This window comes from Hirundo rustica, chromosome 12, assembly GCF_015227805.2.
Source record: "Hirundo rustica isolate bHirRus1 chromosome 12, bHirRus1.pri.v3, whole genome shotgun sequence".
NCBI lineage: Eukaryota > Metazoa > Chordata > Aves > Passeriformes > Hirundinidae > Hirundo > Hirundo rustica.
This window is the reverse complement of record NC_053461.1, coordinates 15,140,930-15,167,483: the sequence shown is the minus strand read 5'-3', so window position 1 is coordinate 15,167,483 and position 26,554 is coordinate 15,140,930. Positions and strand designations below refer to the sequence as shown.

Genomic DNA, 26,554 nt, shown 5'->3' with positions numbered 1-26,554 from the left:
TTACTCGAAAGGAAAGGGGATGGATGCTTGTGTAAACCACACACCTCCAGCCAGGACGGCCAGCTTAGGGATTTTTTAGCTTAAAATCTTCAGGTTTTGCCCTTAAAATGCTGTTCTTTATTACAGAGAAGAGCTATTTTTAAACTGGAAATGGAGATCTGTCTGCCATGTGTTCCTCACACCTCTGGGGGATTAGAGCTGGCCCTGCACCACGCAGCGCTGCCAGCCACAGACAGCCCATGGGTAACTAGTCCTTGAGATGGTTTGAGGTTATATACATCATTCCTTTCCACACACAAGATGTTTGGATTTGGCCAACCTCTCCGTTTCAGCCCATGGCATTGGAAAGTGCCAGAAATGTCTTTATTCCAGTAGATTTCAAACTGAGCGAGTTTATGGTGGGCATAGCAAGGAGTGCAGCGCTGTAATTCCACTTGGCCTGCTGCTGGGATCAGAGAGGGCTTTATTTCCACTCTGCAAAGCTGCAGAGTTCCCTGGGTGTTCTGTGAGAGTGCAGTCACTGCTGCCAGGGCGGAGAGAGGAGCAGAGCTGGGAGGGGTTGTGACTGCTGCCTCTGTCCTGGGTGGGCTGTGCTGGCTCTGCTGCCTGGACCCATTAAATTTTGCAGCACATCTAAGGAGGCAGAGCTTCACATCTGTCTGCCTGCCTGCTGAGAATTTTCCTGGATGACAGCACAGCAGACGCACTGAGTGTCTGGGGAGGAGCAGCCACCAGTGAGACAGCCCATGTACAGTGGCCAGGCAGGTGCAGAACAGGACAGCAGAGGTTTTTTCTGGGAAAAAGCCTCCAAAAACTCTTAGGTGCCATGACTATGAGAGCAGGAGGTGATGCAGCCTCTTTGTGTGGGTGAAAAGCTGCATCAAGTGTAGAAGCTGGAGTGATCCCCTGTGCCTGGGCTGCAGGAAAAAAATCTGGGTGCTGTTTTTTAAAATCTTTTCCTGAAACTCTTTGCCTGACTCGCTTTAACCAGTGCACAAATATTCCTTTGTGCCACTTCTAAGCAAGCGTGTTTTTTGGGGAGGAGATCAGTCCTTCCTGATTAACTATTAATAAGAGCCACAAGAGAGCGAAGTGCTGGGCAAACACAGTGGGAGAGGATTGTGTGCCCTGTCCCCACCATTAATGATTGACTGGCCAGGGCCATGCCCAGTGCTGGCCAAATTTCACTCACACTGGGCTCTGCAAGGGGGGAATTCCAGCTGTGTGCTGAGGTTTGGGGATCCCCCATCCTGGTGTGCAGCAAGGCAGACGTGGTGCTGCTGGATAGTGGCACCCAGAGTGCTCTGCCAGGTTAATATTTCTGATAAAAAGTGGTGTTGGAGCAGTGGAAAAATATAATTTTGGCTGGTTAAGCTCTCTGAGCTTACTGGAAACACTTGCAGATGGAGTTGAAACCATTTGAATCCCTGAAGAGAGCAAAGCACATTACACTTCTGTGTTCTCTGAGAAAATGCAGCTTGAAATACAGATTATTCAGTATTACAGAATGATTGACCTTGGAAGTCTTCTAAAATCATGGAAGTTTTGAACAGTGTTTGAGGAATTTCTGAATTATCTCTCTCTCCTGTCTGCACTCAACTTCTGCCAACAGCTGGATTCTGCAAAGTCATGTGGTGGGAAGGTTTGATTGCCAGCAGTCAAACATGCTGCTGTGGGTCTTCCCAAACATCTGAAAAAGCCAAAGGTTTAACATGGTTTATCTGCTGTGAGTACTTGTGAAGAGTTGCACAACTTTCAGATGAAAATATTTGTTTTGCAAAAGGAGCCATTTTTGAAACTGTAAATAGCACTTTAATGCTGATTTATCAATGTAGCTTGTTAATGGAGGCTGAGCAGTTCCAAGGTATCTATGTATAGTAAATTATATAGTTGTTAATCCTTAATAAATTGGTTTAATATGTTGAATACACAGTGGGGAACCTTAATTGAAAAGGTTAGTAAAGAAGTCATGGCCTTTATTGATTTACCAAAGAAACACAGCGGTGATGGAAGCAGGGGCAATTTCTTTGGTAAGTATTTTGTTTCTGAGCTGGGCTATCCATCCCTTGCTTCAGTGGTTTAAGACACAGTGTGCTTTGCTTTGTGGATGCAAAATCACCTAGAAAGAAATTTGCTATCAAATTAGGAAGAGGTGAGTTTGATCACATACAGTGGAGCAACCAGCTTGCAGGGTTTTGGTTTTAGGGATATGTCTTTCTCATGGCAGTAGTTAGCACTTTAATTAAAGCAATAAACCCAGAGCAAACCCTGTGGGTGTCAGGGCAGATGATTGGGTGGAGTTTTATTTGTGGGTTAAAAAAAACTTTCCACATCCTCCTTTTCCTTCCAACTGCTTGCCTTGTCACAGGTGGCAAAGCAGGATTGCTTTATGTGAAATTAAATACAGTTATTCTTATTTAGATGCTCATGCCCCCTTTGAAATGTGTTTTTGCTTTGATTTAATCCTTGAAGCTGATGCCTCAGCGTGTTTTGGGGAGGATCATTCTCCTTCAGGCAGCGCAGCTTAATAGAAGAGGCAAATATAGAGAAAGATTGCTGCAATTAAATCCTGCCTGCCCTAACCCCTGCAGCATCCCCTGCATACAATGCTGCCTCTCACTGGGCTGTGTCATTGGGAGCAGAGGAACGTGTGGCCCCAACAGGAGGGTTTGCAGGCTGTGTGCCTGTGGCTAGTGCTCTTCTCAGAAGCAGAAAAAGCATTGTTGAATGCCTTGTCACTGGTGCTTCCTTTGCCCTGCTGTCCTCTGTTGGTTTGAGTCCCTGAGTAGCTGCTGGGAAGGGCTGTACCTGTCCTCAGGAAACAGGGAGCTGTTCGTGTCCCAGCCACGAGTGCTGCTGGGTCTGGGGGGATCTCAGTGCAGGGACAGGGGCTCACAGTCCTACCCCTGCCACTGAGACCACTGGGCAACTTGGAAATTACTTTACTTCTTGAAATTTCACTTTACTTTTTTGGAACATGGAGCAATTGAAATACTGAGGAAACTTGTTGAGTGGGCCAGGATCAAGCTCTGCTGGAATGAGTATCTTCAGGTCTCTTCTGATGGTGCAGAGTCAGAGCATGAGGTTCCTGAGTTATCCAGGTGATTTGTACACACGTTATGGAGTATTTACATATATGTGTGATTATGTAGATTAAGTTGCATCTAAGCCTTCTGTCTTGAGAAATAAAATAGGGGTGTTTGGAGGAGATGTCATTCCAAGGAAAATAAAAGAAAAAAGTAGGCAAGAACTCTACTTGAGTTTTGCTAAGGTTATTAAAATAGGAGGAAATGGGATCCTAGGTTTTATCAAAACACATTTGTGTAAGCCGAGTGGCACCTAAAATAACCTGACACTGCCCTGTTGAAAGAGACAATAAGCCTGTAAAAATCCTTGGTGTAGGAGATGTGGAAGTCTCAGCAGCAGCACAGTGTTACCCAGTGCTCCTGCAAAGGATTCCTGCCTTTCCTCACCTCTGAGAGTATGGCTGCTCAGCCTGTGCTGCCTGTTGGAGTCTGGCAGTCCACAGTGATAGAGATATTTATGTTTACAGCCCTGAGTGATCTGCCCAGCTGTGGTGGGTGCTCACCAGGCCCCTCTGTGCCCGATGTGTGATCTGTGTGCACCCAAAGCTGTGAGTGCAGAGTGGCAGAGCAGGAAAGCAGGCTGAAAGCGTGTCCCTGAAAGTCACTCGAAGGCAAGATCATTCCCAAGTTTCTCGACCCATACCAACCACGTGCTAAATTAAATTGTAGTCTGGCGCAGTCCTTCTCGGTGGTGTGGTTTTAATTAGTATTCTTTGCATTAATGGCTGCACGCATCCGCTGGAATTGGTGTGGTATCAATTCTTTGGGGATCATGCTACAGGAATTTCCTTTAGACGGTATCGTTGGTCGTGACTGAGTGATTCATGGTGCAGTTTTCTTGGTGTCTGGATGACCTCTCAAAGTTTGTCTTCACTGTCAAATTAGCTCATATTATGGCTTGAGGGCTGCCCTTAAGTTGACTCCCTCCTGCACATAAAGCCCCTTATATGAGCAGGCTGTTAACCCAAGCCAGTCTGCTGCTGCTAATTTGAACAAGGACATAAGTAAAGCCTGAGTGAGCACATCAGCTGAGCCACTAGCAGAACCTCTCAGGGGTGAGGCACAGCTTCACCCATGTGGGTGCTGTGTAGCCTGTCTGTTTCCTGCAGAGTCCCTTTCTCTCCAGAGCACTTAGAGCAGCAATTTGGGATGCCCACCTCTCTGGTGCCCTGTGTTTTGGTGCTCTTACCTCCTTCTAGGAGGTCACTCTTTGCCATGTTTGGTGTGGGCCATTTCTGTGCTCCATTTCAGAGTCTTTTGGAAGCTGGATGCTTTGCACTTGTAAGCAGCACGCTGTACTCGGGGTACCCTATATCAGAAATCACAAGGGGCTCAGCTTGGGGAGCAGTGTCTGAAAAGCTCCCTGGTGAAAAAGGACCAGAAGGTGCTGCTTGACAGCTGTCTGAACATGAGCTAGTGAGTGCCCAGGTGACCAAGAAGGCCAGTGGCACCCTGGCTTGTACCAGCAATAGTGTGGCCAGCAGGACCCAGCAGTGATCATCTCCAGCACTGGTGAGGCCATGCATTGAATCCTGGGTTCAGTTCTGGGCCCCTCTCTACAGGACACACAGTGAGTGCTGGAGCAGGTCCAGAGAAAGGGGTTGGAGCACAGGTCTGATGAGAAGAGGCTGCAGTAGCTGTTTGGCTGCTCCTGCCTCATGGGAGTAGACTTTGGACCTGTCCTGTGCACAGGAATCAAAAATGGACTAAAGCTACTTCCTTCTGTCCTGGCAGTCCATACAGCAACCTGAATCCATGCAAATCTCTTTGATGGCTTTGTGCTTCAGCATTAACGCTCACCTATCACTGCTTACAAGGACTCTGGCATCTCTCTGGCACCTCACAAGCTTGTTTAAAAGAGACATTTGAGGCTGCTTTATTCCTGCACAGCTGTACACTTTCAGCATGGGCAGTGTGCTCCCTCTTTTGCTCCCCTGGCTCCCATCCCCAAGCTAATTCAGCTGCAGCCACGCTTTTCATACCCACTCAAGTGTGCATGGGGCCTCCATTCTAGTGCTGCAAAGCCATCCACAAACATGTGGGAAGAGGATGGGGCCTATTCAGTAAGCTGCAGACTAGGCAGCTATCTTTCGACAGATGAGCCAGAGGAATTTCTACTGCAAGGCTCAATTGTTCTGGGCCCACGGCTCCCTTTTGTGCAGGAGCAGTGGAAAGTTGTGTTATGACAACGCTTGACAAAGTGTTTAATGAAAGCCACGGTTGGCAGTGACAGAATTTCAAGCCATCCTCCTCTTTTCTTCAATGCCTGTTGTCAAAAGGTGCAGAAACACTTTTGACATAATCTTCTGCACTGACAGATAAATGGTTTTGATGTAAAGATCTGAAACTTTCACCTTGCAGGACAGAATTCAGGCATCATTGTGGTGAGCAGAGACCAGGAGCCATATGTGTGTCTGTTCCTTTGTCTGGTGAGCCAGACAGGCACCTCTGTTTTCAGCAGAGAGGTGGCTTTTCTCTGCACTGGTCGAGGTCCCAAAGCAGAGCCAAAACTTGTACATAAACTCCTAGTCTACCCTGCATCTTGCCCAAGGGGCTGCCCAGTTGGCTTCTCACAGGTCAAAGACCTGACTCATCCCTCCTCACTGGCGAGCAGGACTCTTTCTGTGACAGCATTATTTCTTTTGGGAGGTAGTTTGAACATACCCACTTATTTAGCAAGACTTTGATTTTAGTCTCTGCGTTGTTCAGTGATCCACAGTGCCACTTTCACAATGCCGACTGGAGGCAAACACTGCTTTCTTATTTAGAGACTGGAATGGCTGAAAAGACAGAACAGGGCCCTTCCCATATTGATTTAACAGTCTCTCAGTTCCCCATCATGGGCATCTTAGTGACAGGAGGGGAAAACCCTACATTGTTGGATCAGCCACTACGAGGAAGACTTGAAGTTTGTAATGGGCAAATAATATGCAGAGCACTTCTCATGCCAGTAAATCAGAATAAAGTTTAAAAACCTCTTAATAACTTTTCCTGTTCAGTAGAAGCTGATGTGTAAAAAGCAATCTGAGTGTTAGGGGCTGCTCAGGTTGGTAGTTCTGTTGTTCTCCTCTGAGCTGTAAAACTTCTGATACTTCTGATCTTTGAGGGATGCTTCCCTGAACTCACAGCCCATGCTCCTCTCCCAAATTTATATGAGTTGACTTCTGTTTTCTTTTCACACTTGCCTTTGAGGGATCAAAATATCCTTCCATGAGTAATTTGAGAGAAACTTGTACCCATGCAGAGCAGCAAGCCCAGGGCACGGGGCAGTTTGTGGTCAGTCCCATGTTTGGGCTCAGCTAACCTCATGTGTGGGTGCCAGGAAATGGAACATGGGCTCTAGGAACTGGCATAAAATGCTGTAAGTGGTGCTTTATAAACTGGCTTTGAAGAGATGGCCAAGGTGGGAGATATCTCAGAGGGTTGGGCAGGTGCTAGTTTGGGAAAGGACAGGGTTTTGGTGTTGGGAGTTGATGGCTCTCTTTCTTTAGAGAACACGTTTTGGAAAACTGATGGCAGAAGCATTTGTTCAGCGATCCATTGGGTGACTGTGTGGCATCATCCCAAGGGGCTCCAGGAGAAGGAATGCATCCAGTGCTACAAAAGACAGTAAATGTGACAGCTTTCAATGATGGGACAGCTGTGCCCCCAGGCTTGGCATCTGCACTGCTGCTCTGCTCAGCTCAGAGAGGCCAACCTGGTGAGGACACGAAAGCCCCTGCAGTGCTTCATTCTGGACTGCTGAACATTTGGGATCCATGCTTAGGGGTGGGATAGCATCGTGTGCACCCATGACCTCAAGTTCTGAGTTCCCTTCTTTATTTGCATTACTGGAGCCCAACCAAGACTGAGGGCTCATTTCATCAGGCAAACCAAGACAATACCTACCTCAATTTTATTTACAGTCTAAATAGACAAGACAGACAAAGGGTGGCTGTGGAAACAAAGGCTCTGGAGAGGTGATGTGACATGACCCGGTCACACAGCAGGAGATTAAGAGACCCAGGAACAGACAGAGGTTTCCTGACTCCCAGTCCCAATGATCTATCTATTGGAGCATGCTAATTCTCTCTCTCACTTAAATGCTGTGACTGGCATGCTAAATACTGCCTAGTGAGGGAATCAGAGTTCTGGGAAGCACATCCTTTGATTGCTAAGGCTTCAGGCTAGAAATTCTTGGATATTTTAATATAAGTTAAAATACAACGAGTGCCGGAAACTCAGTAAACTTTACTTTGGCATATCTATGTAATTTCAAGTCTCCTGTTTATTTTGTACTGACTGTACTTCTAGCTTTCATTTCCCCACTGATTTTCGAGCAGTGTATTGTACATTTAGGGAGGATACTTGGTTGGAATGAGTAGTGTGTGGGGAGCTGAAGACTTTGGTGTGCAAGAGGATGGAGTTCACCTGCATTTCTGCAGCAGCTGTTGGAAAGTCTTTCTGTTGTTGGAGCAGCAAAATCTGTCTGTGCTATCTGAAGAGCCAGCTGTTTGTGCAGTGACTTTGATGTTCAAATGTCCTGTGTGGCAGCAGCAATAATCAGAAAGTCCCTTTGGGTGATGTTAAACTGTGTCTGTGAAATCCTTTAATTGATGAAGATCTTTGTTTTTTCACTTGTGAATTTTGGAGGTTCATGTCAACATCACTCAGTGCTTGAGCACAGGCTCAGCCAGGGATCTGGTCCCTCTGGCAAGTGCAGGGATGATCAGTTTTGGTGCACATGTTCTTGTTTCTTGCTCCATAAAATAGCCTCTTAGCCTATTGCAGAGGAGTGTGTGGAGGAGAAATACATTACCTTAAAAAATGTAAAGTTTGGCTGCAGTCAAAGGCACAGAAATACATGAAAACAGATGGATTCATGCACTGTCATGTCTGGCTGTATTTCCCCCTTTTAGTTTGTCACTGGTATTTCTGTGTTGGCTTTATTGTGCTGAGCCTGTAGGACGTTACCTGTTATATTTTCTCTTTTTGCCTGTAGATCAGGCAGGGGCAAGCTCCAACCTGATCTTACTGTGTGGTTAAAAAAAAAGAGTAGTAATGTAATCTGTGGGCAAATTGCACTTTAATTCGTAATTGTGCTATGAATATGGACTTGGCTTTCAAACACACTCTGAGTTTAAACTGCAGTTTGACTTTTATTTAGATAAATGCCTTTGAGTTCATAGTGAAATGGATATCTGCTGTAGGCTGGTATTGATTTAAAGGTCTCTTGAGTGTTTTAAAAGACAGTAGGGGCTTACAGGACAGCATATTTTAAACTGAGATGCTTGGTTAGGTTTTACACTCCTGTATAGCTTCAGTTCTAGGCTCTGTTAAAAGCCAGCCCATGTTGTTGATTTGTAGAGCATTCTTCCACGGCAGGTATTGGCAAAAAATTGAACATTTTGGGCAAGATGCAAGGAGCTGCCTTCAGAGCTGAAATGATGGGGAATGGTGTGATGTGAGAGCCATCAAATGATTCCTTCTGCAGTGGAAAGATTTAAGAACTTCCCATAAATGTGTTACAGCAGGGCAGGTGATCAATATCTGCTTTTTAGCTCGAAAGAGGTGTTTATCACTTCCTGCTAATCACACAGAGTTGGTAAGCTTTGTAGTCTTTCAAGTCTTGGTATCTGTAAGGCTGCTGTGAGCCTGGATTTCTCTCTGCACCAGAGTGCAGTGTGCTAGTGTGAGCACTTCAAGAGGTATTCTCCATCAGTGCTCTTCTGGCAGCAGCCTTTTCTTTCTGTGTGCCTCAGCTCTTGGGTCATGGAGCATTGGTAAAAGTTCAGTAGGTGCCTTGGTGACTTAGGTCCTGTTTTCCTGTTGGGGTTCCAGACCTGCTTGCTTTCTGTGGGCACAGTTTTAAAGCAATGAAAAACCCAAACCAGGGAAGATTGGCCGGTTTTCTAGTCAGACTGGCTTGGTGGTTTGAATATGCAGCTCGATGTTTGAGGGCTTATCTAAAATCAGGCCATGAATCTTTTGGGTTGTGTTCAGAGGTGCAGTAAGGGGGTGTAACCTCCCTGCAGAGGAGGCAGGAGGGTTGAATTTTACCCAGGGTAATATCCGAGAGTAGGGTGTGGAGCGAAGTGAAATTAAAGAAGTCCCCCTCACAATTTCCTTACAATTTACTGTGGTTGCTTTTCTGCTACCACCCATCAATTTGCCTCCTCCCTCTTTAGATTACACACTCACAGAAACATGCCAGCATTGCATACAGAATGGTAATTAAAGCACTTGTTACTTTCTGCATCATTAGTCACTTGGTCTTAATTGGTCTTGTTAGTCCCTAGCTGCAGGTTTGACCTGTCCTGTGTGATGTGCTGAAAGTGCATATCTTGGAGGGAGGACTCTGCTCTTGCACTGTATGGTGCTCCAGCAGAGCTTGGCAAAGCTCTCACTTGTAGTTTCTGGAGTTGGCACTTAAATTGCATTATTTTGCCTGTTTGCTGTCCCTAGCAATCCTTGCAGTGTGTCCCTTCCTGAAGCTTGCTGAGCTCTGGATGTGTTTCCAGTCAGAGATGTCTTGTGAGGCAGATCAGGCTGCTTTCAGATAATACAGCACAACCCATTTGTTATCCGTCAGTGCTAGAATATGATTTAGATTTCAATTTGGGCTGTTGGACAGTTGGAAAGTGTTTGCTGGGATTGCTGAGGACCAGTGTGTACTACACTGTGGCTTGAAAGCTGGATTCACTGATTGAAAGAAAAACTTTTAGTGATAGACTAACTGTATCACCTTGTTAGAAAATGTAGACTATATTTTATGTTTACACATAGTAAGTGTACATCCCCATATATGTGTATTTTGTGTGTAACACACAGTGGTATAAAGAAATACTCTGTGTGAATATAGCTATAAAATATTTAGTGGAAGGTTTGTTGATTGTTTCAGTTCAGACTTTAATTTGTCAGGAAATATCCTATTCATCTGTGATTAGTTTTGTGGTTGTGAATAACCAATAGTAGAATAATAAATGTAATTGCGTAATACGAAGACAAATTAAAACCACACTAATCTAATGCAAAAGAGGAAGAAGCTTGGGGAGAGCTAGATAACATTTTTGTCATGGGACTAAGCTCACTCATGTATTCAGCAGAAAAGTGGTGCTCTTCCATTTAAGTTCACTTTTTAAAAAACCCAAACCCTCCCAGTGCAATCTAGAATAATGAAGATGACTATATTTTGCTGAGCAATGTGACTGCAGTTTGCTGATCCTTCTGTCTTTTATTTTAACAGAAACCTGAGCTACAACAAGTTGACAGAGATTGATCCTTCTGCCTTTGCAGAGCTGTCGAACCTGCAGGAAGTGTAAGTATTCCCTCAAAGGTTTTAATTGTATTTTGCCAGGGCTGCTTGTGGGCTGTGAGGAAATGATATCTCGTTTCCTAAGACAGTACCTTCCTCTAGCTAAGGTGAATGAGCAGGTTGGACTCGGTGTGGAGGTTTTTTCTCTCCACGTTGTACCTGGGCTGCTTTTTTTTAAACTAATCAATTAGCAGAACACAACATCCCAATTAAAACAGCAGAGCTGTTATTGGAAATCATTGGAGTTTGCCTCCCTTGGTGTTGTGCAATGCTTGGAGGGAGCAGTTCAGCACACCTGAGCATACACACAAAGCTCCTTGCTGAAAGCATAACCCTGAAGCAAGGCAGAACAGCCTGGATTGTGATACCCGATGCCAACCTAGCCCAAATCTCCCAGGAAACAAAGGTGTAGTGTAGTGGATAACAAAGCACTTAACTGTGTCTCCTCCTCTCTCAGACACTTGTGCTCCTTCTGGAACCAGAACAAATTCTGTTTTGGGTTGTTTCTTCTTGCTGGAAGAGGCTAAACCAGCAGAGCTGTCTTCTGCTCTGGTAGGGAAAAGAGGAGCTGGTGAAGGTCTGAGTGGCTTTGGCAGACCTTCCTCGCTGGTAAAAAAAACTATTTCAGGGAACTGCAGGTTTTTCTAGCTCCTGATGTCTGTGAGGGCTCAGCAGTTCCACTCACAGAGGGGCTGCAGCCTCAGCCCTTCACAGGGATTCCTGGAGCTCCGATTTTGGGGTTTAAAAAGCGAGAGTGACTGAAGTTGCAGGCGGTGGGCTGAGGTAATGAGCTCGTGTTTGCCTGGTGAATCGCTGGCATACTTGAGGTTTGGGCTCTGTTTGAAGAGCTACTGATGCCTCATGGGAAACTGAAAAAACATTTCCTTTCAGAAACAATACTGTGCTCTATCAAGCATTTTCTCTTGTCCTCTGTCTGTTTTCAGTAAGTGTTGGCTCTGGGACTCATGGAGGGGCCAGATCCTGAGGTTCTTAAATGGGCAAAAAGTGGAATTCTCCCTGACTGATGCCTGCTGGATTGAACTACGAGGGTTAATGTAGCATCTCTCTCCTGGCCTGATTGCCCCTGGCTCCTCTCTTTACATGAATAGTAGGGACTTGCTGGGAATAATGATTAAGTAAGGAATGTATATCAGAAGTGACTGCAGTGCTCTGAAATCAGCTCTTCACGGTCTTTAGAGAGAAAGTGATGTGGGTCAGTGGAACATTGCCGTAGGATCCGTTTTCTCAACTTCTCTTTTAACTGTGGAAAGCCTTAAATTGCTCTGTGCTTAAAGAAGAGAATTGCAGCCCTGATCCTGTGGGACTTTAGAATTATCCTAACATGACTGTGGCTTAGCAAGAGCTTTTATTCATGGAAGTGCCTGAAGGCGTGTGACTTCAGGGAGCTTGGGGTGGGAAATGTGTGTGGCTTCTGACTCCCCAGGGAGGGGAATTCCCTTGAGCAAAGTGCTGCTTGTGTGTAGAGCAGGACAAGCCCTGCACTGAGCAGTTAAATGCTATAAAAAGGTGTCAGGGTTTAGGGGGAGATAAGTAACGCAGCCCGCAAAGTAATGGGTAGATAAGAGCTGCTTGCTGTGTCAGAAAGACAGGGTTAGGGAACAGGGAGAGAGCAGATGAGTGAGTAGGAGGGAAAGGGAGCAGTCAGAAATGGGAGACTGGAGGGGAGGCAGAGGTCTGGAGCAGAGCCTGGAAGGCAGGCTCTGGGAAGTGTGAGGGAGAAGCTCTATTAAAAGCCCTATCTACTAATCTTGGTTGCTTTTGAATAACAGCTAAACCACAGACCACTCAAATAAACTTCATTTCACAACGAGAACCACATCTATATTGCCAGAGCATCTTCTTTCTAAGGGATTTTTTTAAGGCACTTTACAAACATTCATGAAATAAGCATCATGCTGTGGCATGTCTCGAGAGCAAGTCAGTGTTTCTCTGTGCATGCTGTGCTGGGCAAACCAAGGCACCCTCAGGGAAAGAGATTGCCCCAAATAATAGATGCATTGATAAGACCTGAAACCTCCCATGATGCTTCTGTGGTTCCTGAGCATTACACAAGGCTTAAAACTCTGTGTGTGTCTCTCCATGTGGATAATTAGTGTGGTGTATTTTGAAAACATTTTGTTTTCCCTTGATTTAAAGAAAATATCTGCCGACCGAAAGATTTAAACTTCATGCCTTATCTTCAATGCTCTGCTTTGCTTTACTGAGATTGTGATAAAGTCATAGCAGAATTTACCCTACACTTTTCCCTTTCCCTGAGTTTAGGCAGTTGTTTGTGTGGTTTGTTTTGGTGGCCTTAATGAAAAGCTTTTTAAAAAAGTTTTAAGTCTGTGTAGGATGAAATTCAGTGGCTCCAAGGGATGCAAAACCCTGTGATCCCACTTGCTCTGAGTTAAGTGGTGGAGGCTCAGGGTAAGGGCTGGACTGGGACATTACTTTCCTTCAGGACACTTGTTCTTTCTCTCATCCCTTTTGGTGGCTTCATGTGATGACAATCCCCTGGTGTCCCTCCATTGTCATTCCTTGGTTGGAAGGATGGATGGAGGGTGCTGCTGTGGGGTGGGTCCTGTGGTCCTTTTTGGGGTTTCCTCAGCTCATATGGATCATGGAATCCTCCAAGATGATGGTTTCATGGCTCTCAGGCTTTCCAAGCTCATTGGTAGCAAAGAAAGTAGTAACCACGCTAAAATACCTCTCCAAACAACTCACCTTTTATTTTCTAAAGTGCCTTTCACTGAAAGCTCTGGAGAGCTGTGCTATTTTTGAGCAGGCTCCATTTCAGCTTGACACCAGCCTGGCAACTGGACTGTAAATAATTTATACGGGTGGCCCCCCCTCCTCCTCTCCCTCAGCATCCAGTGGGTTTGTGTCATCAAAGGTGAGGGCTGGGGAAGGAGACTGAAAGTTTCAAGTTGTTGAGCCTGGCTGTTCTGTTTTGAGGGTTTTTTTTTTTCCCCTCTTTATTTTTTCTTTTTCAATTCCTTTACATAGGGAAAAAGGGAGGACGAGTGGGAAATCCCAGGCAAATACAGAGCTTGGCTGTCTCCTCTGTGTCAGCAAATGGTGCCTGTGAGCCAAGAGAGAAAATGAGGTGGGAGAACCACTTCTGACTGATTCCTGACATGACAGGAGGCTGATATATGAATATCACACTTATGTCAGAGGAGGGTTTGACCAGTTGTTAGACGCCGGCTGGTGTCAGAGCTGCTTAACCAGAGCTGACCCAGGCTCCTTCTTCTTCTTCAGATGCTCAGTTGTTAATGAAAACGTGCTCAAATAAGCATTTCAAAGCTCTTTCCAGCTTGCTCTGTACCTTTGGAAGCTCTAGACCATGTTGTAATATGAGCAACAGTGAGCTTTTAGTTGCAGAATGGAGCTCCTTGCTGAATTGCAATGCATCTGGCTTTTTTTTCCTTACATTTTAAGGCATGGGTATAATGTTAGAGGCAGAGGAAAGCTTTTATCCCAGCAGTGCTTGGAACTCCTCGTGAAATCAAATATCTTGCCTCCTCTCAGAGGAGCCACAAGGGAAGTTCTGGGATGAATGTGCCACTGCCCTCTCCCACTTGCCAAAAATAGAAGAAAAGAAAAGAAGTGGCGGGGAAAAAAAACCACCCCAGCATAATTTAGGATTGCCCCTGCTCGTGCCTGCGGCTTAGCACACCTCAGCTGTGCGGCTCTGGGATGCTGTCCTTTGCACCCGCACTGAGATCTTGTCAGGATTGCCTGCGGGAGGGAAGCCCTTGGAGGGGCTGCGGTGACCCAGCGAGGCTGTGCCTGGCGCAGGAGCCCTGGCGTCGGGGCGCTTGGGGGTCCCGGCAGCCCCAGGCCGCGGCCGTGAGCGCCGCAGCGAGCAGCGGGAGGGGCGACTGGGCAAGGAGGCCGAGAAATTAGGTAATTTTCAAGCAGCCAGACGAGCGACTGTTAGAGTAATTAATTGACTAATTCGCCGTACAAACAAGGGCTCTTTAAAGCAAGGAAGAGGCGGTCACACGGCAAGGATCTGTTTTCAGTCAGGAGAACGCTTGGAGCATTAGGCCCTTGTGGGAGCGGGTGGCCGGCGGTTCCATTACCCCGGGGGCTCCCTGTGCTCCCCAGCTGCCTGGAGCAGGGCCCCCTGTGTCTGGTGACATTGCTGTGCCCAGCACTGCCTGCTGCTTCCCTGCCTTCGTGGGGAAATCCCTCTGGGATTTCCAGCGCTGGTCCTGGTGTGGAGAGGACGTCACTCGGTTGTGCCCCCAGGCCGTGACCTGGTGTGGAGGGGGGTGAGCAGGGGCTGCTGCTTGGAGAAGGGGTTAAATTCTTGTCCTGAGGCAAGGCTGCAAAACTCTCCTGTCTCAGGCTTGGCTCTGTGGCACTGTGTAGGGAGTGGGTGGCAGGGAGGAAAAAAGCCTTGCCTCTTGTAAAGACAATTTGGTGGGACCAGTGGTGATGACTCTCATGATGTATTAAAGAGTAAGGTGTGGCCATCCAGACAAACCCCTTGAGATGGAGATTTCTGCCCCAGTGTCAGCCCTTCCCTGCTCCTTGGGTGCTGCTTGGCTTCAACCATCAATTTCTGTTTGTTGCAGGCGACTGGACAACAACGAGCTGAGTGCCATTCCCTCCCTGGGATCTGCTGCTTCCAGCGTCCGCTCCCTGCACCTGTAAGTCACTGCCACCTCCTTCGGCTCTGGGCTCTCTCTGGGGTCGGTTCAGCTGCCTCTGAGTTTCATGGGTGTCACACTCATTCCTGCTGACTCTAGATTTTGGGTTTTTTTGGCTTGCTGGCACCTTGCTTAAGAAACATCATCTGGAGTAGCGTGATTTGTGTGAGGCTGTGTGTTGTGCTTATGGTCAGTGGTAACTTACGTCAGTGAATTCCACAGGTTGAATAAAACTTCTTTTTTCTCATCTGTTCTAACCATTAGGTCATACTTGCGCTATTAAATTTTACCTTTTCTTCGTTGTTCTTCTTTTTCCCTGGCTGTGTTCTGATCATTTCTTCTTTCCTCTTCAAGCCAGAGACTATTCATATCTTAATCTTTTAGGGAATTCATTCCAGACCTGTTTTTATGGTCTCTTTCAACTTCTCTTTAACACTTTTCTTTTGAGAGAGCAGTGATTGTAAAGCATGGTCTCTGCAGAAGGTTTGAGGTTCCCAACTTTGATGATTTAGATGACCACATTAGACACCTGAGAGCCCTTGTCTACCAGCCACCAAGGATCTTGGGTCGATGGTGCATCTGAAGGGAATAAAATATTAAAATATCAAACTATTTAGTACTTAAAGAGTTTGGATTTCTAAAATAATTTTTGCATGTGTCTGCTTGTAGTGTGCACTGAGAAGGAATTTTGCTGAGGTATGCATAATACCTCCCAGGTTCCTGGGAAGTGTTTATAGCTAATCGGGACTCCAGGAAAATGCTGGAACAGTTCAAGTGGTGGCTTCCAGCCTGGATGGCCCTGCAGTACACCTGCAGGCGGGTATCTGTGTTTTCCATGGATTTGTGGTGGAAAATGCCTGGGACCACAGCACCAGCTGATTGGCCTCTCTTGCTCAAAAGACTCTGACTTACTCTGAGGCAGCCATGATCTGTTGACTTACTGTGTTGCCACATTTGTGCTGTGCATCAGGGTTCGAAAAAGACCTCCAGAAATCTGATTTATGGATGGAAAGCTTGCCTAGAATTTGCCATCCAGGTATGCAATTTTAGGCCCCCCAGATCGGCTTCTCTTTCTCATGAAATCTATAAATGCTCTGAGTTCCACAAGCCCCTGTTGTTATTTTTGCTATTAATTTAGCTGTTGGCAAAGAACCAAATTGCTGGAGCTTTGGGGTTTTTTATTCCTGAAATGAAATAAGCAGTTTAGAAAGGAGGAATAATGACTGGTGGAAGGCAGTAGATTTACAGCTCCTCTGAAATTTCAGAGTGGTGCAGAAGGAAGGAGAAGCTACAAAGCCAAAGGATGGTATTCTGAACAAACCTGCTTAGTATTGCCTTCCAGAAATCTGAATTGCTCTCCTCAGCTGCTACACATAAATTACTCTGATAGTGGGATTTGTAATGCTGCTGTCATACTTCTGCAAGAAAGGTCTCTTTGTTTAGCTTGTATTAGAGAATGCCACTTCTTTTCCCCCTTGCCTTTCCTTTTAATTTTTATCAGCGATCAAACTAACCTGAACGATGTTTTAAAGTACCTGCCTCAGTCGACGTTGCTGACTTACATTGGAATGATTTGCTGAGGAAGTGAAGTTTTCTCTATCTTTGGAAATCTTTAATCAATTGTTGGCTTCCTAAAAGATGGTCCTTTAGTTCAACCCGAGGTGTAAATGGGCTTGATAGGCAAATTGGTGGGTAAAGTTATTTAGCCTTGTGTGATGTAAGGAATCAGATTATATTGTCATACTGGTTTCTTCTGGCCTTCCAATCTGTGAAGTAATAATCGGGGAGGCTGCCAAACCAAACCCAGGGTGAAGACTCATAATCAAGACTTGTGTACTGAGAAACTGGTTTATGTTTAAGTGTATAGTGTTACAGTGTATTCTTAATACTAAAGAAAAATAAATAAATTTCCTTTTTTTTTTTCAGTGTTTAGAAATGTGTGAAGTGTGTTTACCTCACAAACCTCTGAAGTAGGTTTTGTATATTGCATGTGGTTAAGTATTTCCAAAGGACTGTTAATGTATTAGAAAAGCAAGGGTTGTATATTTGTCACTCAAAACAGACCTTCTGAATGAGTTACTTCATCTCCTACTCTTCCTAAACTGGAGAACACACTTTTTCTCCTTTGGGGCTGAGAGAAAGAATACTGCCAAACTCAAATTTCCCACAGAGTTTTTTGGGTGGTTTTTTGTTTGTTTGTTGTTTTTTGGGTTTTTTCTTTTTTTTGTGTGTGTGTGTGTGGTTTTTCTTGGTTTGTTTTTTGTTTGTTTGTTTGTTTTGTGTTTGGTTTGGTTTTTCGTTTTTTTTGAACGAGTTTTGCTTTGCATTCCCTCCTTTTGGGCTTTCCATACCTGTCTCCATCACCCAAAACTTGCCTGGACCACAGGCCAGTTAAATATCTATGCAAGCACGTGAGAATCTGTTGAAGAGAGAATTCTCAAAGCTTTCTGCAAGCCTTTGGATGTCCCAGGCTGCAGATATATGCAGACATAACATATGTATCAAAAATGCTTTGTCCTAATATACTGCCATGAAATTTGGTTCAGTTTAGTTATTCCTAGAAGAATCAGTTTGTTTGCCTTGCACGTTGAAAATATTGCCAAAGTCATTCATTTCAGCAAGAGCAAACATAAGGGACTTGATAAGGCTTTTAATAGAACAGAAGGGAAAAATAATCTATGTACGGGTTACCAAATAAAGACAGACATTAAATGCAAACATCTGTTAGTGCAAACAAAAGCCAGGAAATTCATCTGGGAGGGGGAGAGACTGACTCTGGATTCATTCCGAAATTACATCGGAATAGCTGAGAGGAGAACCTTGCCTGAAATTCCCACAGCATTTGTAATTTAGTTACAGTTCCTAGACTTGGACATTTGGGAGTTGATGGCAGGATGTTTTCACTGACATGCCCTTGGCTGAGGATTTCCCATCCCAGTCCAGCTACGGCGTGTTAACTCTGAAAGGCTCTCGAGAAGACCCTGTTACCTGATCTGGTGGGGAAAGGGGTGATGGAAGAAACCATTTATTTGCAGAACTTCGTCTGTTTATATCCAACTTCCTCACTAACTTGAATGAAAGAGCTCTTAAGCTTGCCAGGGTAAAGGAGCTGCAATCAGCCCTGCACCAGTCTGTTGGTATGGGTTTCCTGCAACCCCCTGAGCAGGCACAAGCTCAGCCCTTACTCTGGGCCTTTTCTTCACTGCTGATGCATGTACCTGCACGTGGGCAACTGCATCCTGGGGGTGTCTGGGGCATTTGGACAGGATGTTGGAGGTGGATCCTAGGCTGATTCAGTCAGCATCCTCTGACACAGGCTGCTGGGCAGCTGCAGGGCTCAGTGGAGGGTGCTGACCAGACCTCGGGAGCGAGCGTGGTAAACAGACCACACTCTGCCACATCCTCAGCTGGCTGGGAATTAAGGAAGTTAACAGATTAAACGCTTAAAAATAACTTTCATTTCTTTCACTGTAAGTCTTTTAAGCCTCCAGCCATTTAGGAACAAAGGGGACAGTGACCCACAGCAGTCAGCTCTGTGTTAGCAACAGGCAGAGCTGTTTGAGATGCTTTGGCCCCATGATCTTGCTCTGCACAAGCACAGACAACAAGGAACTCAAAATAGGGATTTTTAGAGCAAAAGGGTGTGAAATAGGATTAGCTGATTCACAAGAGGATGCAGTGACACTGCAGTGTATTTACTGGGGAAAGTGAAATCAATAGGACTACTCTGCTGCCAAACTGAGCAGAAAAGTATCTTGAAGAAAATCAATCTTCTTTACAGACTCATTAATGTAAAGATCAATTCACATTAAACTGTAATTAAACAGAGAGCTAATAAGAGAAGGGCAAGTGATCTACTGTGCCCCAGGCAAAATATATCATGTAAAATTTGAAAACTAAATATGTGGAGACTTGGAAACTGGGAGTGGCAGGGAACATGCTAGAACTGCTTGAAAAAGGGCTGATGAGCTCAGATGCTGGTTGGGGCAGCATGATCCTCATGGAAAGGAGGTTACTTTATGCTATTCCAGCTGGGTGTTGGGTGAAATGGGTCAAAGACTTCAGCCAGCCTCTTCCATTTGACTTGTATGGTTTCATGTAGAGCTTTTCCTCTTAAGGTCTGGGGATTTCATTCTGGTGAAATTAGCCACACTGTTAAGATTGTGACCCTTGTTTCTTGTCTAACTTTGATTTTCTTTGACTCTCATTAAACCTTTGTACTAGATTAAAGTTGACTGTTCTTGGAGGTCCATAATGTGACAGAATCAGGACCACACTATTGAGCTGTTCCTCCTTCTTTCACGGTGAAGGCTTAGGAAAGCATCTGTTATTTTAGTGTTGTTTGCACTGCTTCACTTGTGTTGTCAGAGGGGGTTTGCAGAGACTCTTTCTGAAAACCCATGTGGTCCATTAGATTCTTTGAGCTGCTGTTTTTCTTTCACCCAAGACAAAGGTGTCTTGCTTTGCGAGCTGAAACAATGCAAGCAGTCTGTACTCTGCTGCTCTGAGTGGGATTTCACAAATACACCCTCCTTTCTGCAAGATTTCCTGGGAGCTGGGGTGGTGGGTTTTTGATCAGTGACTCACTTCATCTTTGCTTTTCAAGTTAAGATGGTGCAGACTTGGTTGAGCATCAGAACTGCAGCTCTGTCCATTGCAGCCTCTCGGGGTGACCCCCGTTAGAGGGAAGAGCTCAAAGCTGCTGCCATCTCTGCTGTTCATGGAGTGCAGCTCAAGCCTGAGCTGGTCCCTGCACGAGGTGTGAGCTCACTTTGTGTTCCTGGCTAGGCCAGAGTAAAAGCCTCTGTGTAGGCGGTGTTGAGAGCTGGGAAGTTTGGCTTACAGGAAGAATGAGGTTTGAGCTAACACAACAGCACAGACATAGCCTTGGAGGCCATTTGTGGCCTGGGATCCTGCTGTGCTAATTGCTGTACAAACAGAACAACCGCCTTGACCCCCAAGGGGTTTAATCTGCAAGTCATCTTTGCTGGAGTTAAAAAGGGATGATCTAACAATTAGAAATAAGGAGACTACTCTGTTAATTCCATCTGGGTCGCAGCAAGAGGTTTTGTGCTCATAAGCACAAAATCCAGATGACTCAGGCGCAGCAGTGCGCGGGGTCTGGTTGAAGTCAGCCAGGCTCTGCTTGTGTGCAGGACGTGCCTTGGGCAGCTCAGAAAACCACGCTGCCTTCCACTCCTACTAATTATTGGCCCAAAGAAAACTTTCTCTGGGAACTAAGGCGAGGTGGTGTAGGCGTGTGTAGATACATGAGTGGGAGCAGATTCACCCCCAGCCCCTGCTTGCATCACCTGTGAGGTGTGATGTCTGCAGGGGCCAATTCTCCAGTGTTTGCTTAGGCAATTCCCCTTGGAGATGGAGAGTTTTGTCCACACTACAGGCTGTACTACTGAGCATCTGGGTTTGGGTGTGAAATATGTTAATATGGAAAGAGAAAATTAAAAGAATGCTGACAGTCAGGCTGTTCAGTGTGCAGCAGTGTATTGGCATAAGATATTTCTGAAACCTACCTCTTAAGTTTGTTTTGCTGAGTTCACATTAAGGCTCTGGTGTGTAAAGTCGGCAAGTTTTTGAGGCCAAAGACTGCAGGAGCCTTTCCCAGTGGAGGAAACTCTCATTAATCATGTGCTCCCAAGCACCAGAAGAGATGCTGTTTTGACTTCTCTTTTGGGCTGCTGGAACTGTTCTAATAATTTGCATGTCCTCTTTGAGCTTTTAGATATAACATGAGCACATGGAAATGGCAAAGGATCTGAGGCTATTCCAGGGAAATGAGTGATCATTTCTTCTAGAAAATCAACAGTAAAGCACATAGTTATCAGACTCAACAAAAGAGCATCAGAAAGTAATCTGGGCACACACAGCAGAGATTAAAAATTGGCTAGAGGATAACGATAGTGAAAGTTGGTGGCAGCTCATGAAATGCCAGTTAGCCCTGGAGGCTGCTCTATTATGTATTTAATAACAAGGATAAGCATTTTGTGCAGCCATGGCAGCTTCTTCTGTGACAGAGAATTGCTTTGAGCTAGGCCAGCTCTGCTCTGGCATCTTTGTGCTGGTTTGCAGGCCATGCTGGGTTAGTATGTGTCTGGAGAAAGGAGAGGGCACCGGTGGCCTTGTGGGACAGAGCACAAGGTTAGGAGTCGGTATCCTGGAAGAGGATCTTTTTGTGCGTGACACACATATTCATTACACCCCAAAGTAAATTCCCCTTTGGGTGGATCTCCTTCCTCTGAGCTGAAGAGGATCTGCCTCAGGGCAGATGGAACTCGTGGATGTAAAGCATCTCCAAGGCCAGGTGCATACTTTATGTACAATGCACGAAGCGGTTTCCAAGTTCTGTCCCTCTGCACATCAAGCCTAGATCAGTTGTTAGGGTCGTTTGCAACCGTGATCTTTTGTTAAGGTCAGTATGAAAAATAGCTTCATATTTGAGCCTTAGAATAGCCCAAACTTGCTGCTATTAATATCTGTGGTACATTGACTCTCATTTAATGGCATATGGCAAATAAAGCACACATCTACAAAAGCAATTCCTTTGTTAGTCTTCACAGACCAAGCAGATTTCAAATATAAATAACTTGCTGAGTTGAAAGTTTTTTTAGCATATTGGAGCTTCCTGCTTAAAAACTGCTGGCAGTGGCAATTAAGTTTGCTCAGAGGTGAGTGAAAGTGCAGTTGAAGCTACAGTAAAGTTGAATTATTTCAGGGTAAAATTCTCTCTCCATTTTCCTCTCTGAAAGCTCGGCCAGTTCAGTTTTTTAGCAAAATTGCACAATATCAGGAAGCTCTCCGTATGTGTTCCTGCTTGCCTACTGAGATTGACCAGTTAGTCCTCATTTATCCTGGTTGTATCCTGCTTGCTCAGAGAATGAAATAGATGCCCAGAGAGGAGTAAGAACAGGGGTGGGGGTAGAATTGGGGGGGTTTAAGTTGGGTGGCATAAAACACTGGCACCATTAGGGATAGTGTAGGATGAAGAAAATGTTCACTTCAATGTGATCCTTCTATGTGCAGATTGTAAGAGATTAACAAAAAAGTCCATAGAAAGCTCATTTCTAGCTGAATAAAAGCCAGCTATGTGCTGGATTTTATCTTATTTTTAACCCAAGTCAAATCCCCCAATTAATTGCAGAAGTGAACAATAGAGATCATGTCAAAAGTGATTGTCTTGCACAAGCAGCCCTGCTGGGGGTGTGCAGCGTGGAAAATGTGATTGCTGGTTAAGATAGATGAGAAAGTGATCTGTCACACCTTCAGATGAAGTGATCATTTGAGAGGCCACTCTCCTTTATGTTTGTATGCATAACTCCTGCTTGTTAACAGGAATTCCACGTGGATATTGATTGGGAATAAGTGGTTGGGTGAATACATGTTCTGCCTGTCAAACCATTTAATGTTCAATTGCACATCAGGGAAAATAGCAAAGGTAGCTGGAAAATGAAACAGGAGTGCAGGGCTGTCTGAGTGAAAAGACAACTGTGTTAGTGGTCAGATCTGAGCAGATAAAAATGAGCTGGGCAGAGGTAGAATTAAGAGTTGATGACAAAAGAAAAAATCTGTAAATGGCTCATGGATTTTAGACTTAAATATCATTTCCTGTCCAGTCCATCTGCTGCAGATCACACACTGTACAAGCAGTTGCTGAACAGGGTGATGATTAGTATGATCAATCAGGCCAAAGGATTGGACTTTCCATAAACCCTCAGGTGCCCTGGAAAAGAAACACCTTTTAGTCATCTTACCAAGATATTTTTGCCCTCAAGGTTGTTTTCTTGAGAGAGCAGTCATCTTTTTCAAAATAGGAGGAACTGCAGAACGAAGTGGTCTTACTGAAGAAGCTTGAAGAACTTACTGGCTAAGTGGTGGTGAACGCTTACACTTGATTTGACAAGATCTTTACTGGGGAAGCTTGAACAGCCTGTTTTATGCCAGCATGGCTTAGCAGAGAGGCAGTTCTGCTCTAAAACCCAAATTTCCTCTTCCCTGGATGTTTTGATGCCTTGTTCTGGGGTTTCCCAAAAGCCACCCTTCCTACTTGTTGAGCTTTATTAGCAACAGGGTGCCTGATCTTGCGAAGAGCAGCTCTTTCCTTTGCTAACTGCTTTTCCACGTTGGAGCTATTCCTTTTTGCAGGCTGAGCAGTGTGAGCAGAGCACAGTGAAGTCTGCCCAGAGGCAATCCCTGTTCCTGTGACCTTGCTGACAAGACAGATAAGCCCTTTCAACAGAGCACAAGTGTGTGTCATGTTGGAGCAGACAGAACAGCCAGCCTATCTACATCTCTCAAGTGTTAACAGGAGTTTGACTGGCCAGTCAAAAATGTGTTTCTTCAAATGCTGCCTTTTTCAAGAGGCAGGTCTTTTAGCAGCTTCTGCTGCAAGTTCCATGAGACAGACGGTTTGATGGTGTGGAAGATGAATTCAAGTGTGTTGTCCTTTCTTTACCTCCCTTATCATCAGTGTAGTTAAACCCATCTGTTTTCATTGTGTTCTTGTCAAAGGTGGGAAAAGCCCCTGTGTCACGCTGTGGCTTAGAGACACAGACAGTGCAGGCTATCAAGAAGTCTGCTTGCAGTTACAATTTGGATTAAAATTGCAGCATCATGGGCAGAGTCATTGCATTTCGTTTGCACTTGAAATGCTTTTCTGCTTGTGTTATTTTCCCCTCCTCACTCCCTTGGAGAGACAAAAGCAAAACAAAGCCACCCACAAAACACATGCGCTCTCTAGCCTGTGGTGGATCTTACTTACTTTGATCATGTATTACACAAAGAGAAACTAAAATCAGTATCAGGATATAAGGATAAAAGTGCCTCCATGCCCTGTGCTTTCGGACATTCTTGGCTTTCAAATGGAAATGCCATCCTTGTTGATTAGAAGCATAAAACTTGCATGCAATGAAATGAAAGGAAGCTGCTGTCTATGCTCCAGCCCCTGCTCTGTGCTAGTTCTGTTGACATCTGGGCTGGATCTGATTTTTAGGTGTCTGTTCTTCCTTATCACAAACCTGACCCCTCTTTGAGGCTAGTGATAAGGTGGGGGACCTTGGCAGCAGCCCTGACACAGGCACTGTGCAAATGTGGGGCTGTGGAGAGCAGGAACCCATCAGAGCAGCAAACTGGTGGGGTGAAGCTGGTCTCTTTCTTGGCTTCAAGGAGTTGCTTATGCATTTAATTTGTGATAGAAAATTGATTTTGGCTGGCATGTATCAGTAGCAGAAGAAAGCCCTTGAGGGAGAAGCACAAAAGGAAAAGCCAGCGGCAGGGCAAGAGAGTAGCAGACCGAAGATATGAGATGTAGAGCTTGGAAACACTGACCTGACTGTCTTCTGCCAGCAACTGAATGACCCCTTTCAAAGATTGATGCAGCCCTTCCTTCAAAGAGGCTCTGCTGAGTGCCACGACCCCACTCAGACAGCTGGTGCAGAGCTCTGTGGTTTCCTGCATTCTTGTATGAAAACTGCCATTTACCTTATATGACTCTCTTCCTTCTATTCCCAGAGGACAGTTCTCCTTAGCAGAGTTCAGCACTCAGAAGAGCCTCTCCTGTCCTTTGCAGCCTTTCCCAGTTCTTGCTCCAGATGGAGGTCAGGGAATGTGAGAAGGGACGGGAGCAGTGGTTTGGACAGAGAACTGGAGGAGGGGTGAAAGGCTACTACAGCTAGGAGTGCTTGCAGACTGCCCCTTTCAAAACCAGCAGCGATGGTGTTCAGTGCCTTAGAGATCCTGTCCCTGCCTTGTGCCAAACTGCATCACAGATTGGGCAGCCCCTGTGAAGATACCTGGCCCCAGCTCTTGCAGATCCTCTGCAGATCATCACTGAGATGGTTTGGGGTCAAGCTGCACACGGGGCCATGAGGTTCAGCTCTGGTCCTGAGTTCACAGACGTTCAGGGAGGCTCATCACAGAGAGGCTGTGCCAGACAATGAGAGATGCTTTGCACAGCCTGTTTAAGGGATCTGTGCCCTTTGTGAATACATCATTTTAAAAGCTGCTGCAGAGCACAGTCTTGATGAAACATCCAGTGTAACCAGAAGGGAGCTGGTCCTCTTAGAACCACCCAGTTGCTGATTGGGGGGACTGTGCCCATAACAGAGACTGTCTTGTCTTCAGGAATCTTAATTTGCTTTGATGTCATAGCAGGTTGTGTAATCTGCTGAAGAGATAAGACAGCCTCTGTTTTAAGGATGACTAACTTCTAATCCTGCCCGTCCCACACATTTTGTTCTTGTAATGAAATGAAATGCTGAAGGCTTAGGAAGTTGTATGTTGCAAAAAATATCCAAAATCATATGGTGGCAAGTCAAAGTCCAGCAAAAGGAAATGCAGATCAAAGTGAGGGAGAGAGCTTTGAAAAATGACATGACTTACCTCAGTGAATCTAGGACACAGCGTAAGGTCATGCAAGAAGTCAGGAAGTTTACATAAACAGTGCTAGTGCAGAAATATTCAAAGGGAATGTATCTCACTGGGTATGTGGTGGTTTGGGGTACAATAGAAGAAAGGCTTTCCTTCATGCAGTTCATGCTTAACCCAACAAAACCCATTAATGATTGCTTATCAGATCCAGGCCTTTGATTATGTCCAACTGCTATGAAAGATTCTAAAGAGAATGGTTGATCCCTTATCTATGTGGCTGCCTTATGAAAGAGCTCTGAGAGTGTGCCTGGCAGCAGGATAACATCTGCCCATGGCTGGGTACCCCAGGCACAAGGATGCTCTGAGGCCACTGGGAGTGCACCAGGGTCAGTGGTTGCAGTCCATCAATGTGGGAGGCAGATGAGCTTGGTCCCGTGAGTGGCTGCAGAGTAGCCTTTAATAGACACTGAGAGCATAGCCCCTGGGTCACACTGGGCTCACATGAATAGTCCTGTTGACTGCAGTGGGTGAGTAAGAGTTTGCTTGTGGGAATAGAGTTTCTAGCACAGCCCTCTGCAGGTGGCAGCTGTTCCCAGGCCTAAAAGGGTGGATTAGCAAATCTCAGCTCCCAGACTGATTTCTGCCTTCAAACATCCATGACCTGGAACAGAAACACAGTAACTTCACTGTGAAAGGTTGCATTTTATTTCCATCCCCTCTATCCTCAAAAAACGCCCCCCTAAACCCAGGTTGTTTTTTAACCCCCCTATCCCAGCTGTGTGTAGTTGGGGGTAGTTTGCTTCATGCTTCTCCATCCTAAACCACAAAATAGGGTGAGAACATGACCTGATAAATAAAAGCTCCCTGGAATATATCTAGTTTGAAGCTGATGTACAGCAGATGAAGAAATTGTCTTCAGATTTTCTGCTATAGTTAAATATAGTTGGAATAGCTCCATCTGCTTGTTCCTGCGTTATTCCTACATACGATTTTAAGTGAAAAACTGTGTAAAAGGGTCATGGAATTTGTTTGCTGCATCTTAGACCTTTTTTTGAAGGAGTGCTTGGGAGAGGGAAGATCCTGACTTAGGGTCTTAGGCAGAGCATATAAACTTTAAGGGAAAGTTTGGA

The 26,554-nt window shown here is 45.4% G+C and overlaps 1 protein-coding gene across 1 annotated transcript in view; it reads left to right on the top strand.

The window, feature by feature from the left end:
* The window catches only part of LRIG1 (leucine rich repeats and immunoglobulin like domains 1), a 92,904-nt gene that overhangs the window by 25,465 nt on the left and 40,885 nt on the right, over positions 1-26,554 (top strand). Inside the window, 2 exon segments of the mRNA XM_040075978.2 lie at positions 10,312-10,383; positions 14,970-15,044. Of these exon segments, the coding sequence (XP_039931912.1) occupies positions 10,312-10,383; positions 14,970-15,044 (147 nt within the window).